Below are 14,139 nucleotides of genomic sequence, written 5' to 3'. Positions count from 1 at the left end.
TCAGTGCCTTTTGAGAGCAAAACCAGAGAGAAGAATCAACACCATGAGGACCACTACGGTGACGAAGGATGCCACCACAGCTCCGCTCACATTCTGGCAAAAATCACCAAATTGTTGGCAGATGGCTAGCCAGTTTGTGTTAGGATTTCCATTGTGAGCTAAGTAGACTATGGCCGCTGCCGCCCCACCGGCCGCCGTGGTCAGAGTCAATGCCACCTGCCACATATATCCGCCAAAACGTTAATGTCTTTCTCTATTCATATCTAAAAAAATATACTTAACTTGGTATTGGATTAAGTTTAAAGAGTTAACGGGAGTTGCTTACAGTGTCTAAAATGAATAACAAGAGTCTGGGTGCAACGGCATAAGGGCGGACGATAGTAACTATGGAGAAAGGGAGCGAAAGGACGAGATAGCCGGCGATCAGTGCCATTGCAATGACGAAAAACCTGCATTTATGTCTCAGTTTTTTCAATTAGATAGATAGATGAGTGCGTTTTTTTTATTTTTATATGTAAATGACGTACATGAATGTGGGGATATCGTCATAACTAGCTTCGAACTGGAAGAACTGAGTGAAGAAAGGAAGAGTTTGGTCGCTGGTACCCATGGTGGCTGCAGCAGCAAGAGCAGCGGCTATGGCTCCTAGTCTCAAAAGGAAGTCGGCAATGCCCAATCCCTTGTTGAGCCCTCTCTTTTGCTCCATCGGAGACCCTATCAGAGGTGCTTTTCCTTTTGCAACAGCGCTTGACTCTGGGACATCAATGGTTGCATGATCATTGCTCTTCATTTTTTTCTTTTTGTGTAAGTTGTGTATGAGAAAATGCTTCGTTTGTGGAAAAAATGGCTTAATGGATTAAGTTTTTATAAGGGGTTCAAATGAGAAAGAAGCATGCTATAATAGTTTAAGAACGTTTAGTGCAATTAATAATTTAAAATATAACATCTTGTTATTGAAGTTGGTAGAGAAACCATTGGATATACATAATAGACTTACATCAGATAGACTTGTAAAATTATAGTCAGACATAGAATAAAAAATAAGTAAATATGAAATCAAGTCCTTTTCTTACCAATTTAATGGATTTGTTAGTTTTCATAAGAAAATTAGACCTAAGAAATTGGTTTTCGTTTTTTAATTAGACCCAAAGTTTTTGCCTTTTTGGTAAATCTAACAACTATAGCTTTGACTTTTATTAATTTAATAATTTAAATATACATAGATTATGGAGTAGAAGTCAGGAAAAATACACAAAAATTATGGCAAAATACTGACTCATAAAACAAAGCTATTCTCTTAACTAATCAACTATAACTCAAACGCCCAGCTGACCTCCCTAATCCCTTAATATCAGAACAAGTTGCTCAACCTAACTTTTCGTATTAATACGTTTTAATTATAGTCTGAGATCAACATCGTTGATGTTCCTTGGGGTCAAGGTGATCATAAAGTAGTATATGTTTTAAATAATTTTAATCATTTTATAATAAATACTTAACCACTGAGGTAAATTGGTTTGTACATTAAATAAGTATATTTTAAAGATTGTATTTAAACACTTATATATATATATATATATAAATGTATGATTTGATAATCTTATAACTAAAATTTATTGATTTTGATCTACTTAAAATTATCTTTCATACCCATATCTAAACTCATATCAGCACGACAGTCAAAAGTTCTTTTGGGTACTAAGATAACGGATATTTCATAACACAACAATAATTTTCTGAGATGATAAATCATTGTGGCTAAATATCTCATAAATACCATAAGAAGTTATAATTTTTTGGATCCGGTCACTGATATATTGATTTCAAACCTTTACAGGTGGTGAAAAGGCCATAATACTTGAAGTAATGTTGGAACTCTTGAAGAGGCCAAAGATAGGTTCAAATTAATGCTTGTTGCTCTTTTGGGCATGCGTGCTTTGCCACTAGCACGAAAATTGTATAGTTCAAGCATACGTTTACGTCGCCTGGCATGACAAGTTGTTTCTTTTTAATTTTGTAGTAACATTCCACATTTGTGTCGTCTCTTTTGGGGAGTTCAATGCCAGGTGTCCTTGTGTAATCCCTAAAAGAAGTTCTAGTTTTCTGGCATTGAAAACTTGACAGAGTACAAAACATTGAAAATAAGTGTGTTTCTTACCCACACCAATGATGATTTTTCCCTTGAATGTGGGTAGGATTGCAATCTGATACAAGGCTTGAGCAATGAGTTTTCTCCACATTATTGTTGATATAAGGGGCTTGGTTTGATTCACAGCCGTCACTTTAGTTTTGGCCACTGACCGACCTACTCGCTATCTCGTGATGAAGCCACAGCTGGACCAATAACTGTGCACAATGATGCGATAATTTTGTCTAAAAATCATCTAAAGAAATCATTATCTACCTAATTAGCATTATTTGATCAATACTTATCAAAATAGTACCTTTTCAAATGAAGCACATTTTGGAAAACACGCCTTAAGCATATGTGGCAAAGCCGCATTCGGTAGAAGGCGTCTTATGATGATTTGGTAACACACGTGGAAGGTGCCTTTTTTTGTAGAATACGCCTTTACCCCAGTAATATCACTCTAGTTTTAGGGTTAGAGTTAACGATTTAAGATTAAAGTTTTTTAATATTTTAAATTATTTTGAGTTTCAATATAAAACCTAACATATTTAATTATTTATATTTTAGTCCTCAATTTACATCATTTATACCACTTAATTCTTTTGTCATGAGTAAGTTAAGATATTTCAATATATAAAAATAATATAAATCTTTAAGAGATTGCAAATGTAAAATGTTAAAAGAATAAAATCAAAAAAATACATAAATTCATTAATATTTATATGAAAAAATATAAAATAAAATTACATAAAATAGAACACCCGAAATATGCAAAACATAAAACACACCACCAAAAATTAAAATAACATAAAATATAATACTAAAAAAATACAATACCAAAAAATTAAAATAATATAAAATATAATACCAAAAAATACAATACGAGAAAATACAATTACAAAAAATAAAATTACATAATTATGGTCTACGATTTAGAGATGCTAAAAGTGATGAACATTTGTTCTATTGTGGCATGAGTTTCTACAATGTCTACACCTTTTAGGTTCTTTTGACTGCTCTCGAATATCTATATCATAATTAATTTGAGTGAATTTTAGAAGACTATCTTCTCTTAATAAAATCGGATCTGGTATAATTATAAGTTAAGTTTTAATATCATTTGGGTCTTTTTCATTACCAATTGAGGAAACTCAAATTCATATACATTGAATACTTGTAAAAGCTGATAGAGAGGATCAACATAACTTTTATAGTCTAAATGAGAATGTGAACAAGCTGATATGACATGGGAGCATGAATTCTTTAGAGTTTGAAAAAAGCCATAATCACACCAACTTTCTTGTAGATCCACTCTGAAAAAGTTAGATCCAATACCTTCAAGAGGTTATGACGAAATAATTCAAGGGTACGAGAAAAATATGTTACAAACATCCCATTTGATGTTGTAACTTTCTTGTGTAAATTTATTACTAATATTGGATGATAAATATGGTCGTTTTGCATCCAAGTAAGAGCTTATCTCCCGAGCTTCGCAAAAAAACTTACCCAAACAAAAATATTTCATTTTAACCAAAGCAATAATAGGTAAATGTCGCACCCCCTTTAAGACTGAATTGATAACCTCAGCCAAGTTGGTTGTCATATAACTATATCGATATCCCCATCTTATGCATTTGTCCATATTTATTTAGTGATGAGTTTGATGTAGTTATAGTATTGTTTATTTTTTTACTTGCAACTCTTGTAGCATATACTCAAACCTTTGAGGTAAGAGTTCGTAACCTAAGTCATATGTACTAGTAAGTGACAAGTATAAGTAAATAAAATGAAAAGGACTGAGAAACCAAATTGAAAAAAAGTAGCATACCCATGCGTATAAGTAATTAGTGTTCATCATTTTTCTTAAATTTTCCATGGTAGTTTGCTGCAATATGTCAGAAACAATAACGATGTTGGAAATATGAAGGTTTTCTCATTCTATCCAAAGAGTCCACTATTGTTTTTACCCTAGCTCCTCGATATAAAATGATGCATATATTATCCCTCTTGACAACATGAAATTGCAAATTTTTTAGGAAAAAAGCTTAAGACTTTGTATCTTCCCTCTTAACTAGGGCAAATACAACAAAAATAATGTTTCGATTATCGTTTTAGATAATTGATAGTAATAAAACTTGCTTGAATTTTTCGTACAAGAAAATATCATTAATTTGGACCAACGATTTGTAGTATTTCACCGCATTAATGCATTGTAAGTAAGTCCAAAAAACATAGTAAAATTGATATTTTTCTTGGACCACTCTATCATTCTAGTACGCATGAAGAGTTTCGAACTCAACTATTGTTTCAGAAAATTCTATAGTCTTCAATATTAGGCATATCAAGAAATTTTGGCGCGAACATTATGTCAAAGTCTACTTTAGATATATGTGTTGTAGGTTTAATTTGTGTTGTATTTATGGAAACTTCATCCGCACTATTATTAGAGTCCATATTAAATTAAGATGATTCTATTTCAATGAATAATGTTGTTTTAGCACCATCCACAATTGGCTCACGAGGTGGTTCTTGTAGTGGAGATGAATAATCATTTGTCTTGTTTGTGGATGACATTCTGATGTTGAGATTGAACAAGTTATTAGAAAATGTCAACCTTTTAACTTGAAGGCATACTACCATATGGGTTCTGAACGGACTATTGTGTCGATGACATTTCAATGTTCAAGTCGAATAAGTTTATAGATGAATGTCTTCCTCTTGAACTCGACAACATATTGTCATATGATTTTTTGAATAGATTATTGTGTCGATGGAATTTCGATGTTGAGGTTGAACAAGTTGACAGATGAATAATTTTCCCTTGAACTTGAGAGGATATTGCTATATGGATTATTCATCAACCCACTTCGCTAGAAATCGTAAGAAGTAACCGATGAATGCCTTACCATTGAATTTGATGACATCACACAATGTGGATTCGCCATTAAAAATGTGAACTCATTACAGAATATTTGAGTTGGGCTCTCAACTTGATAAACATGATCGACTAACCCATAGTAAAAAGATAATGACATACCACAAACCTCACTCATTTCAATAAATTTGGCATATATCTCTGTAAGAGGTTCTAGATTTTCATTTTGAGCATCAACCATCATAGCAATATCATCATTAGAAATATCAAACATTATATATGTTAATGGAACAAGTTTGCTAGGAAATATATTAAAGTGAAGGGAGTCTTCTAGTACTTCCAACATGAAAATTTAAGGAGATTTTTTAAACTTTCTCAAGAGTGATGTTTCTCTTGAAGGATATGCAAATATAATGCTCTGATTCAAAAATAACTCTCGTTTCATATTCATGAATTTGACCATCATAATAAATGATGATAGAAGTACGACTCATTCTTTGAGAGATGCAAGCAAGATGTTGACAGTTTGAGTTTGAGATTTGAAGATAACAAATGTAGAGATTTAAAGAGTGCGAGTATTAAAATGAATAGAAAAAACATATATGTACGGATAATGTTCTCCTTTGGGTAACTATTCATTCTAATAACTCTCATGTCTGATGGGACGAGATAGTATGACATGGCAAAGATTCTCTACAAAAGGTGAAAGTGCTTCTTGTGAAAAAAATAGGATTTCCTATTTTTTGGAGGTTCTTTATATATTCAAAAAACATATATCTCATAGATATTGTTTCCCTTTGGGAAACTATTCATCCCAACAACTCTCATACTTGATGGAGTGAGCCACTATAACATAACAACAATTATTGTAAAAAGAACCTTCATTTTTTTTCCTGAAATTCTTTATATTCTAAAAACATATATGTACATATAATATTTCTCTCCGGGAAACTATTCATCCCAAAGGTTCTCATGCCTAATGGGATTAGACATATGGCATGATAAAGATTTCCTACAAAAGATAAAATCACTTCTTGTGAAAATAGCATCACCTTTTTTAAGAGATTCTCTACATATTCCAGAAACATATTTGTACATGTAATGTGCCCCTTCGGGAAAGTATTCATCCTAAGTTCCAACAACTCCCATGTCTTATGAGATGAGACAGTATAATAGAGTTTTTCTATAGAAGGTGAAAGCACTTATTGTGAAAAGAAATTTTCTTTTCTTTTTCAAAGATTCTCTACATACTTCAGAAACATACATGTATAGAGAATATTTCCCTTCAGCAAACTATTTATCCTAACAACTCTCGTGCTTGATGGGATGAGACACTATAATATGATAGAGATTCCTTGCAAAAGGTATGTTTAAGGTGCGCCTTTTCCATGTATGCTTAAGGTGCGATTGTGCTAAAAACTTATCTGAAAGTGTGATATTACAGTAATATTGGTCAAATGATACTAATTCAGTAAGTATTAATTTTTGGATAATTTTTAAGTAAAATTTCTCAATTATGTACAATTGGTTTGATTTTAATCTATATTATTTGGAAAAGTACAAATTTTTGCTAAAATATTAAATCTATTATTAATTGAATTAAACCATTAATTTTAAATATTGTTTAGTTTATAGGGGAAATCAAATTGTTGGGATTGAATCATTTCAGATTTAGATCATATTTAGTTTAAGTACAGTTCGAGTTGGACCATTTTAGATTTAAAATTAGTTTGGGTATATGATAATTAAGTCGAGTCATATATCAAGTTGAGCTGAATATGATTCCACTCAAATATATATAGAATTATTGATATATTATTGTAAATTTATCATTTTTATCATTTGTACTCAATTTCATCTAAATCATATCATCATTTAGGGACGACGGTAAACTTGAAGTGATTTTTAAGTCTTATTTGAGTTTGTGACCTTTTTAGTATTACTTCGGTCTGAAAAGTTTATGATATGTCATATTTAATGAAATAAAATAAAATTCTCAATTATAAATTTTATTATCAATTAAATTTTCATATAAATGTTTAATGTTTAATATAATATTTTTATTAAATTTTAAAAATATATAATAATATATTTTAATGAACATCAATTTAAATAAATTTATAATGATGTCATACATTAAATAATATTTTATTTTAAATCATAAATATATAATAATATATTATTAAAAAATTATTATCCAATAACCGTATATAGAATTACACCGTCTATACCAAATACAAAACTGCATCAATTATTTAGACCCCAGAACCCATCTATAGTCCAAAAGGAATATTCATCGTCATTATTTTCTCGGTTTGAGTCATTTGATTGCCTTTATCACCCAAAGATGAACTCTCTGGTAAGCTTTCTGTCAACTCAAAACCATATTTAACGTGTTGAGGAACTTGCCGGCTTATCTGCACTGCACCTGCCATTGGTCGCCTGTCTAACGATCTTAAGCATTTTGATTTCGTATACACCCGACACAAGCTAAATTCTTGTCTCAGCTATAAACCCCCAAGAAGAAATTAAAATTATGCAAAGGGCTAATTATACCATAAGATAGTTAATGAAATAGGATTAAGAATTAAAAAGTTTCATACAGGAGGAAGTTGTGCACCATTAGCGAGGGATGCTTCTCCATGGAAAGCTTTATATTCATTCATCTTCCAATCAGTTTTGTGCCCGCCGCTTGGAGCCCTTCCATTGTAGAAAACCATGGTTCTCTTAAACCCTATTGTTCGATCATCAGAAGCATAATCTAAACTAGGCGAACCAGTAGCTTTCCAATACCCAGAATCCGTTAGCCTCTTGGGTCTCCCTCCTCGAGCCTCACTTTCATTTCTCGGGACAAAGAAAACCCACTGCTCTGTGCCCTTATGGCACAAAGAAACCGAAAACTCTGCATGAAAAAAGGAACTCAAAAGGATCAAATAAAAGTACTTTAAAAGAGAAGTCCATGTGGTTATTTATTTACGTGGGGGATCGGTTGGATTGTAGCCATAAATGTCGACCACTGGGATGACTCGGTTGTTAATAAGATTGTTGAGGTGTTCTCTCTTTCCTTCTAACATGTTATGGAGATAAAATGAAAGCAGTTCTTCCTCAGTTGGATAGAATCGAAACCCTGGTGGCATATCCTCCATTGTTTTGGTTATATTTTCCCGTGATAATCAAGTATAAACCTATAAGGAAAAATATGAGAGAAAGGATGACTAAGGTGGGTATTGTCAAGGATACCACAAATGTTTGGCAAAAAGGAAGGCACATGGGACTTAGAAACTTCCTCGCTCTTTTGTGGGAATATTCGGTCTCATTCAGACCGCTTTGCCTTCAAAATAGGAATAGAGTTAGGGTTTAATGTTAGTAACTTATAAAATTTTATGGGTTCGTTACCTTTAAATTATAAAATTTTAGAATGTGATCATAGATAATTAATATAAAATATAATAAAATTTAAAAATTCTAGAAGAGGATTAACTTACTCGCTTTATTATTCATGTCTTTATTGTTCAATATAAAGAAAAATTATAAAATTTAAAGACTTTTTCATTGCCTTAGTATATTCATGTATTTATCTATCTTCTCGATCTTTTTCCTCTACGAGTGGACTTATTGCAGAGAAGGATCTATTCATGGAATTTGGTGAATTTTTATTATAAACTAAAAATAACTTTTTGGTCAAAAAGTAAGAACTTAATAATGCTTGGGACTATATTTTAATTCGATTATATTATTACGTCAAATGATCGAATTTAATACATTTTTTCTTTTTAGTTTTCTTTCCAAGTAAACCTGACGGAGAGAGCATATTATATTTGCGGGGCTTAGACATAAAATTTTATATTAGAAAATTGACTTTTAAAATTTTAAAAAGAGATAAATTTATAAAATATATAAACGATCTAAAATATATGATGATTTTAAATTTTCTCCTTCTTCCTTGATCAATCCCTTAATACACTTATGTAACATAATTCTTAAACATTTACATAATGTGTAGTGTATATGTGTTTTCTTAAACATTTAATAGTATTTATTTTTCAAACATTGATTAATGTGTATATGTATTTTCTTAAAGGTTAGGATTCAATTACATAGTATAATTTTTAAAAAAATAAATTTAGAGACGTAGAAGCGTTAGATGAGTGAAAATAGATGATTGAGATTTATCATACAAAATGAGAAGATATTCACTGAAAAAGTAAAGAGTTAATCTATGTCTTCTATTTCCACCCATCCAATAATCTTACATATATATATATATATATAAATAAAAAATTATATAATGTAAGTGGACTCTAACCTTAACCCTAGTTATATTACAAAAGTCAATTGAATCGGGTTGAGTTGGTTTCATGAAGATGAAGCGAACGCCACAGCTGTCCGGGAAAAGAACAATTCAAAAGAGCAGTCTTGAACGTAAAGAACCTGGCCGTATGCTTAATAAATACGACAAAACGACATTGAAACTCCAATGTAAACTACATGATCAAAACTTTGTCCAATAATATAATGTATGCTTATTTTTTAAGCGAAAAGTTAAAAATATATTATCAAAATTTAAAATTATTTTATATTAATTTGAAAAATAAAATTAATTAAATTATTTTACACAAATCAAATAGTATAAATGAAGAAGAAAAATTCAAAAAATAAATTATATGAAATAAGCATATCCTCAAAATGGATTGGAGATGGAAAATGACTTTATAGTAGCATCTCACTAGCATAAGCTGAGCAATTGCAGGATGGGTTGGGACAAAAGGTATTAGCCTTAAACTTGCTCCTCTGCTTAAGCAATGAATTTGAGGTATACATGTTCAGGTAGCTCAGACGCTAGAGCTATATAGAGGCTTCCAACTGTTGAAAACAGTTTTAAATAACATTTTACACTTCATCACCAAGAAGCTGGAATAGCTCAGTTGGTTAGAGCGTGTGGCTGTTAACCACAAGGTCGGAGGTTCAAGCCCTCCTTCTAGCGTCTAAGGCTTTTGTTTTAGGCTCTAGTCTGAAAGGGCTTCGGTTCAAATCCCACAGCTTTCAAATTTTACGTTTTTAATCCCCTTGAAACGACACGTTCGCAATTGACTCGTTATTCGATTCCTTTATTTACTTGGTGTTCCTTTGTATTGTTTTTTGGTGCATAATTTTCTTTATTCTTTTATGTAAAATCATAAAGTAAAAACATGGGAAAAAGGAATCAGGGGCCCTGAACTTTAAAAAATAACCAATGTGGCCTCTATTATTTTTTTGGAATAATGTGGCCCTTCAACTTGAAAAAAGAATTTAATTAGCCCTTTGACCAACGTTTTTCGTCGTTGATCAGCGTCTCCGTTACTTTGTGCTGACGTGACACGTCAAACAGCCCAACATCATATTTTTAGCGATCAATTTGACCCTCTAACTCACAAAATAACTCAATGTGACCATTTGACTCTGTTTAGGGGTGTTCAATCGGTTAAATTGGTGCCTGAACAAACCGAATTAACTGAACTTTTTTCTTTAACCGTTAATCGAACCAAACTTTTTTTTTGAAAATATTAACCAAATCGAATAAAGCTCGGTTATTTCGGTCGGTTAACCGAATTAACCGAATTTTTATATTTTTTAATTAAATTAATTTTAAATATAATAGAAGTATTTTTTTTAATTTGGGTTAAAATTTAATTAGGTATTAATAATTTAATGAGTCTAGTGTGGTTAAAAAATAATTGGGTCTTAATTTTTAATGGTTTTGAGCTTAAAATATGTATTTAAATATATAATATATTTAATATTTAATACTTTTTGTTAATTCGGTTAATTAACCGATTTCGAACCGAATTAACCGTTAACCGAATATTGAAAAAGACATTAAGCGTTCCCCAATCGAACTAATTTGGCTGCCTACCCATTTAACAGAACTAATTCGGTTCGGTCGGTTAATTCGGTTAAAATCAAAAAAATGAACACCCCTAACTCTGTTTAACACTGTTATAAATGAGAAAATTACACCATTCACCATGCAACTATCTTCTTTCTCCCATTTTAATCACTAAACTTTAAAAGTTTTCAATTTTAATCCCTTAAATTGCTCCTATTTTAATCTTCATGACTTATTTTATTAATATTTATGTATGATGTGGCATTCATTGTTCATATTTTATTGATATATGATTAAAATAATATTAAGTAAATTAAAAAAATCAAAATTCTGATTAAATCAAAAAATATTCCCAAAATTATAATTAAATTAAAATTTCAAAATTATAAACTCTCGGAAAAGACTAATTTTCTCTTCTCCATTACTGGTAAGCGACGGTTGACGCGACATAGTCTAACCGGGAATTTGATTTTTCTAAAAAAAATGATGAACAAGATAAACTTTTCATATAAAAGTTTAAACCCCATTTGATTCAAAAAAATTTATGGTAATTAATTTAATCACAATTTTGAAATTTTAATTTAATTAATATTATTTTATCATATATAAATAAAATAAGAATAATGAATGCCACATCATTCATACATATTAATAAAATAAGTCATGATGATTAAATAGGAGCAATTTGAGGGATTAAAATTGAAACTTTTAAATTTTAGTGATTGAAATTGGAGAAATAAGATAGTTGAGTGATGAATTATGTAATTTTCTCATTTATAACATCATTAAACATAGTCAAAGGGTCACATCGAGTTATTTTGTGAGTTGGAGGGCCAAATTGATCGCTAAAAATATGATGTTAAGCTGCTTGACTAGCCACGTCAGCTCAAAGCAATGGAGACATTGGTCAACGACGTAAAACGTTGGTCAAAGGGATACATTAAATTCTTTTTTCAAGTTGGAGGGCAACATTGATAAAAAAAACGATAGGAGCCACATTATTTTTTAAAGTTCAGGGGCCTTTGATGCTTTTTTTTGCCTAAAATCATTTTGTGTATAAGAATTACTTTTTATATTATCGGGAGACTTATAAGTTCATACATCTATTATCATGCCTAATGATTATTATATATTATAATTATGCAAGAAATTCATAATTAATATTATATTAGTTTTTTTTTCTCGCATATAAACAACTAGTTTTATTAAAAAAAAAAGAAAAATCTAAAATTATAATGATAATTTACAACCATAAGTCTAAAGTAAACACATAATTAGACCATTTTCAATCATTATTAATACACAATTAGTTTCTTAATATCATGTAAGGAAAAAAAGGTTAAAAATCAATCCAAAAACTTAAATAAAATAAAATTTTGAATTGATTTGATTACATCGACAAATGAACCACAATAGGGGGTCAAGCAACTGAAGTATCACCAACAATCACGAATCAGAGTCAAGCATCATGAGAAAATTATCTCCGAACACAAATCGAATTTCCAAATTCATTTGAGAGTCCAAAGTAGGACAATCAATGGGATAATAAATAAGCGTTAATTTGATCAGTTGAAACGATGTCAAATTCAACCATGAAAAAAATAAGCAAAAGTGATTGGGATTTTGTCATGAAAGCAAACATCTGATAGAGAAAATGGAAAACATTCCAAAAGGTAGAGAAAATCATTTCATGAAAGCAAAGTTATTAGAAATTAAAAAATAAAATAAAAATAAAGATGTGATATAAGAAAATAGATGAAAAAACAATGAATACTAGCTGTCAGCAACCAACACTAAACATAAAGACCAAGCAACACTTAAGAGAAAAATATTAGGGTAAGTTACACGTTTAGTAGCTAAATGATCAATTTTGTTTCTTTTTGGTACCTAATTTTTTGTTTATTTCAAAATCATATCTACCGTTTACTTTTTGTTTCATTTTGGAACATCTTTATTAGAAACATAGCCAGACTATTACAACATGACACTTTTTTATGGGTAAATTACATCATTCATCACTCAACTATCTTCTCACTCTTAATTTGGTCAATGAAGTTTAATTTTTTAATTTAATTACTTATATTTCAAATTATTCCTAATTTAATCATTCTAACTTTTAAATTTCTCCAAATTCATTGAAGCAACAACTTTCAATCAATTATAAAGGTGAGTTTTCTTTTTTGTTAATCGATTATTCCCACAATATAATTTATTTTGAATGTGAATTTATTTATTTTTGAATCTAATCATCCACTATTCCTAATTTTCGAATGGGTTTTCAAATAAATTTTCTACAATGTTTGGGTTTGTGCGAGTTTTGAATGGGCTTTATAGATTTTATGAATGGGTTGTTCATAACACTTGAACATTATTGTATAGCTTAGTTCGAAATAAATTTGTGAAAGGTATTCCGTTAGAGTAATTTTTTTTAGTAAGGAACATTATTGATAGCCTGTTGAAATCCATATTTTAGTGTAAGTAGGATAAGAAAATTGATTTATTTTAATAAATAATCTTGTTTGTATGTTTTTAGGTTGGTAGAAAATCTCTAATTGACATGTTCGATTTTTCAACCATCTTTAGTTCTTTTCGACAAGATTTTTTGTATGATGAAGAACACAAAAAGTGTTATTACAATAAATTGGCTCTTAGAGAAACTTCATGGAGCAATTTAAACCCCGCAAGAAGGTATTATATTTTCTCAAATTTTTCGGTAAGAAAATTTAATACTTTATCACTTTAGTTGACTTCTAATAAGAAATGTATATATCAATTGATAATGAATTTTTCTCTTATTGTAGCATGGTTATAGGTATTTTGAATGGTATAATAGCAATATGCCTGAACGAGAAAATCACTTGCTATGACAATTACGTGATAGTGAACATAATTTAGCGAAGGAGGATACAAGATTTAGAAGACAAATTACAAGTTGTGAAGGTACTTCTACTGTTCAAATCAATAATTTACCATTAGAAGAGAGTGAAAGTGTGCAAAAAGAAGTGAAAGATAATGAAAGTGTGAAAAGCAAAGTCATTGATAATGAATTAAAACAAAATATTAAGAACTTGAAGGAAAAATCTAAAGCATTCTAGAAACAAAACGTTTTTATAAGACAATGTTCATTTGCTCTATGTTGTGTGTCATATGTATCTTTGTGATAATAGTACTTGTACTAGTAGTTTAATGTTTATATATATCTATTGTTTAGTGTTCAAATTTTACTATTAAGTGTTTGTGTTAAAGGTTAAGTGTTTGACAATTACT

At 30.1% G+C, this 14,139-nt stretch overlaps 2 protein-coding genes and 1 non-coding gene across 3 annotated transcripts; 1 reads left to right on the top strand and 2 right to left on the bottom strand.

Moving 5' to 3' along the window:
- On the bottom strand, positions 1 to 790 carry LOC120116816 (casparian strip membrane protein 1-like). The gene is made up of 3 exons (XM_039137232.1): positions 528 to 790; positions 326 to 449; positions 1 to 216 (listed from the first exon to the last, which is right to left on the bottom strand). The coding sequence occupies exons 1-3, from the start codon at positions 788 to 790 to the stop codon at positions 1 to 3; spliced, it is 603 nt and encodes a 200-aa protein (XP_038993163.1).
- Positions 791 to 7,279: 6,489 nt separating this feature from the next.
- LOC120116834 (NAC domain-containing protein 90-like) lies at positions 7,280 to 8,152 on the bottom strand. Its single transcript, XM_039137245.1, has 3 exons — positions 7,984 to 8,152; positions 7,610 to 7,908; positions 7,280 to 7,513 (listed from the first exon to the last, which is right to left on the bottom strand). Exons 1-3 carry the CDS (start codon positions 8,150 to 8,152, stop codon positions 7,280 to 7,282), a joined length of 702 nt encoding a protein of 233 aa, XP_038993176.1.
- A 1,764-nt stretch (positions 8,153 to 9,916) lies between these two features.
- Positions 9,917 to 9,990, top strand: TRNAN-GUU. The gene has a single exon. It is a non-coding gene; the product is annotated as a tRNA-Asn (tRNA).
- Positions 9,991 to 14,139: the final 4,149 nt, after the last annotated feature.

The sequence above is a fragment of the Hibiscus syriacus genome, unplaced genomic scaffold (genome assembly GCF_006381635.1).
Source record: "Hibiscus syriacus cultivar Baekdansim isolate YM2019G1 unplaced genomic scaffold, ASM638163v2 tig00110303_pilon, whole genome shotgun sequence".
NCBI lineage: Eukaryota > Viridiplantae > Streptophyta > Magnoliopsida > Malvales > Malvaceae > Hibiscus > Hibiscus syriacus.
This window is presented reverse-complemented; position numbering and strand designations above follow the sequence as displayed.

Excerpts from the sequence above, each read along its gene's own strand:
- LOC120116816 (XM_039137232.1), bottom strand. The coding sequence starts at position 790 with ATGAAGAGCAATGATCATGCAACCATTGATGTCCCAGAGTCAAGCGCT. Across the intron at positions 450-527 it reads GACGATATCCCCACATTCAT|GTTTTTCGTCATTGCAATGG; the intron begins GTACGTCATTTA and ends ACATAAATGCAG. Across the intron at positions 217-325 it reads TGTTATTCATTTTAGACACT|GTGGCATTGACTCTGACCAC; the intron begins GTAAGCAACTCC and ends TATATGTGGCAG.
- LOC120116834 (XM_039137245.1), bottom strand. The coding sequence starts at position 8,152 with ATGGAGGATATGCCACCAGGGTTTCGATTCTATCCAACTGAGGAAGAA. Across the intron at positions 7,909-7,983 it reads CAATCCAACCGATCCCCCAC|AGTTTTCGGTTTCTTTGTGC; the intron begins GTAAATAAATAA and ends TTTTTCATGCAG. Across the intron at positions 7,514-7,609 it reads ATGGTGCACAACTTCCTCCT|CTGAGACAAGAATTTAGCTT; the intron begins GTATGAAACTTT and ends GGGGGTTTATAG.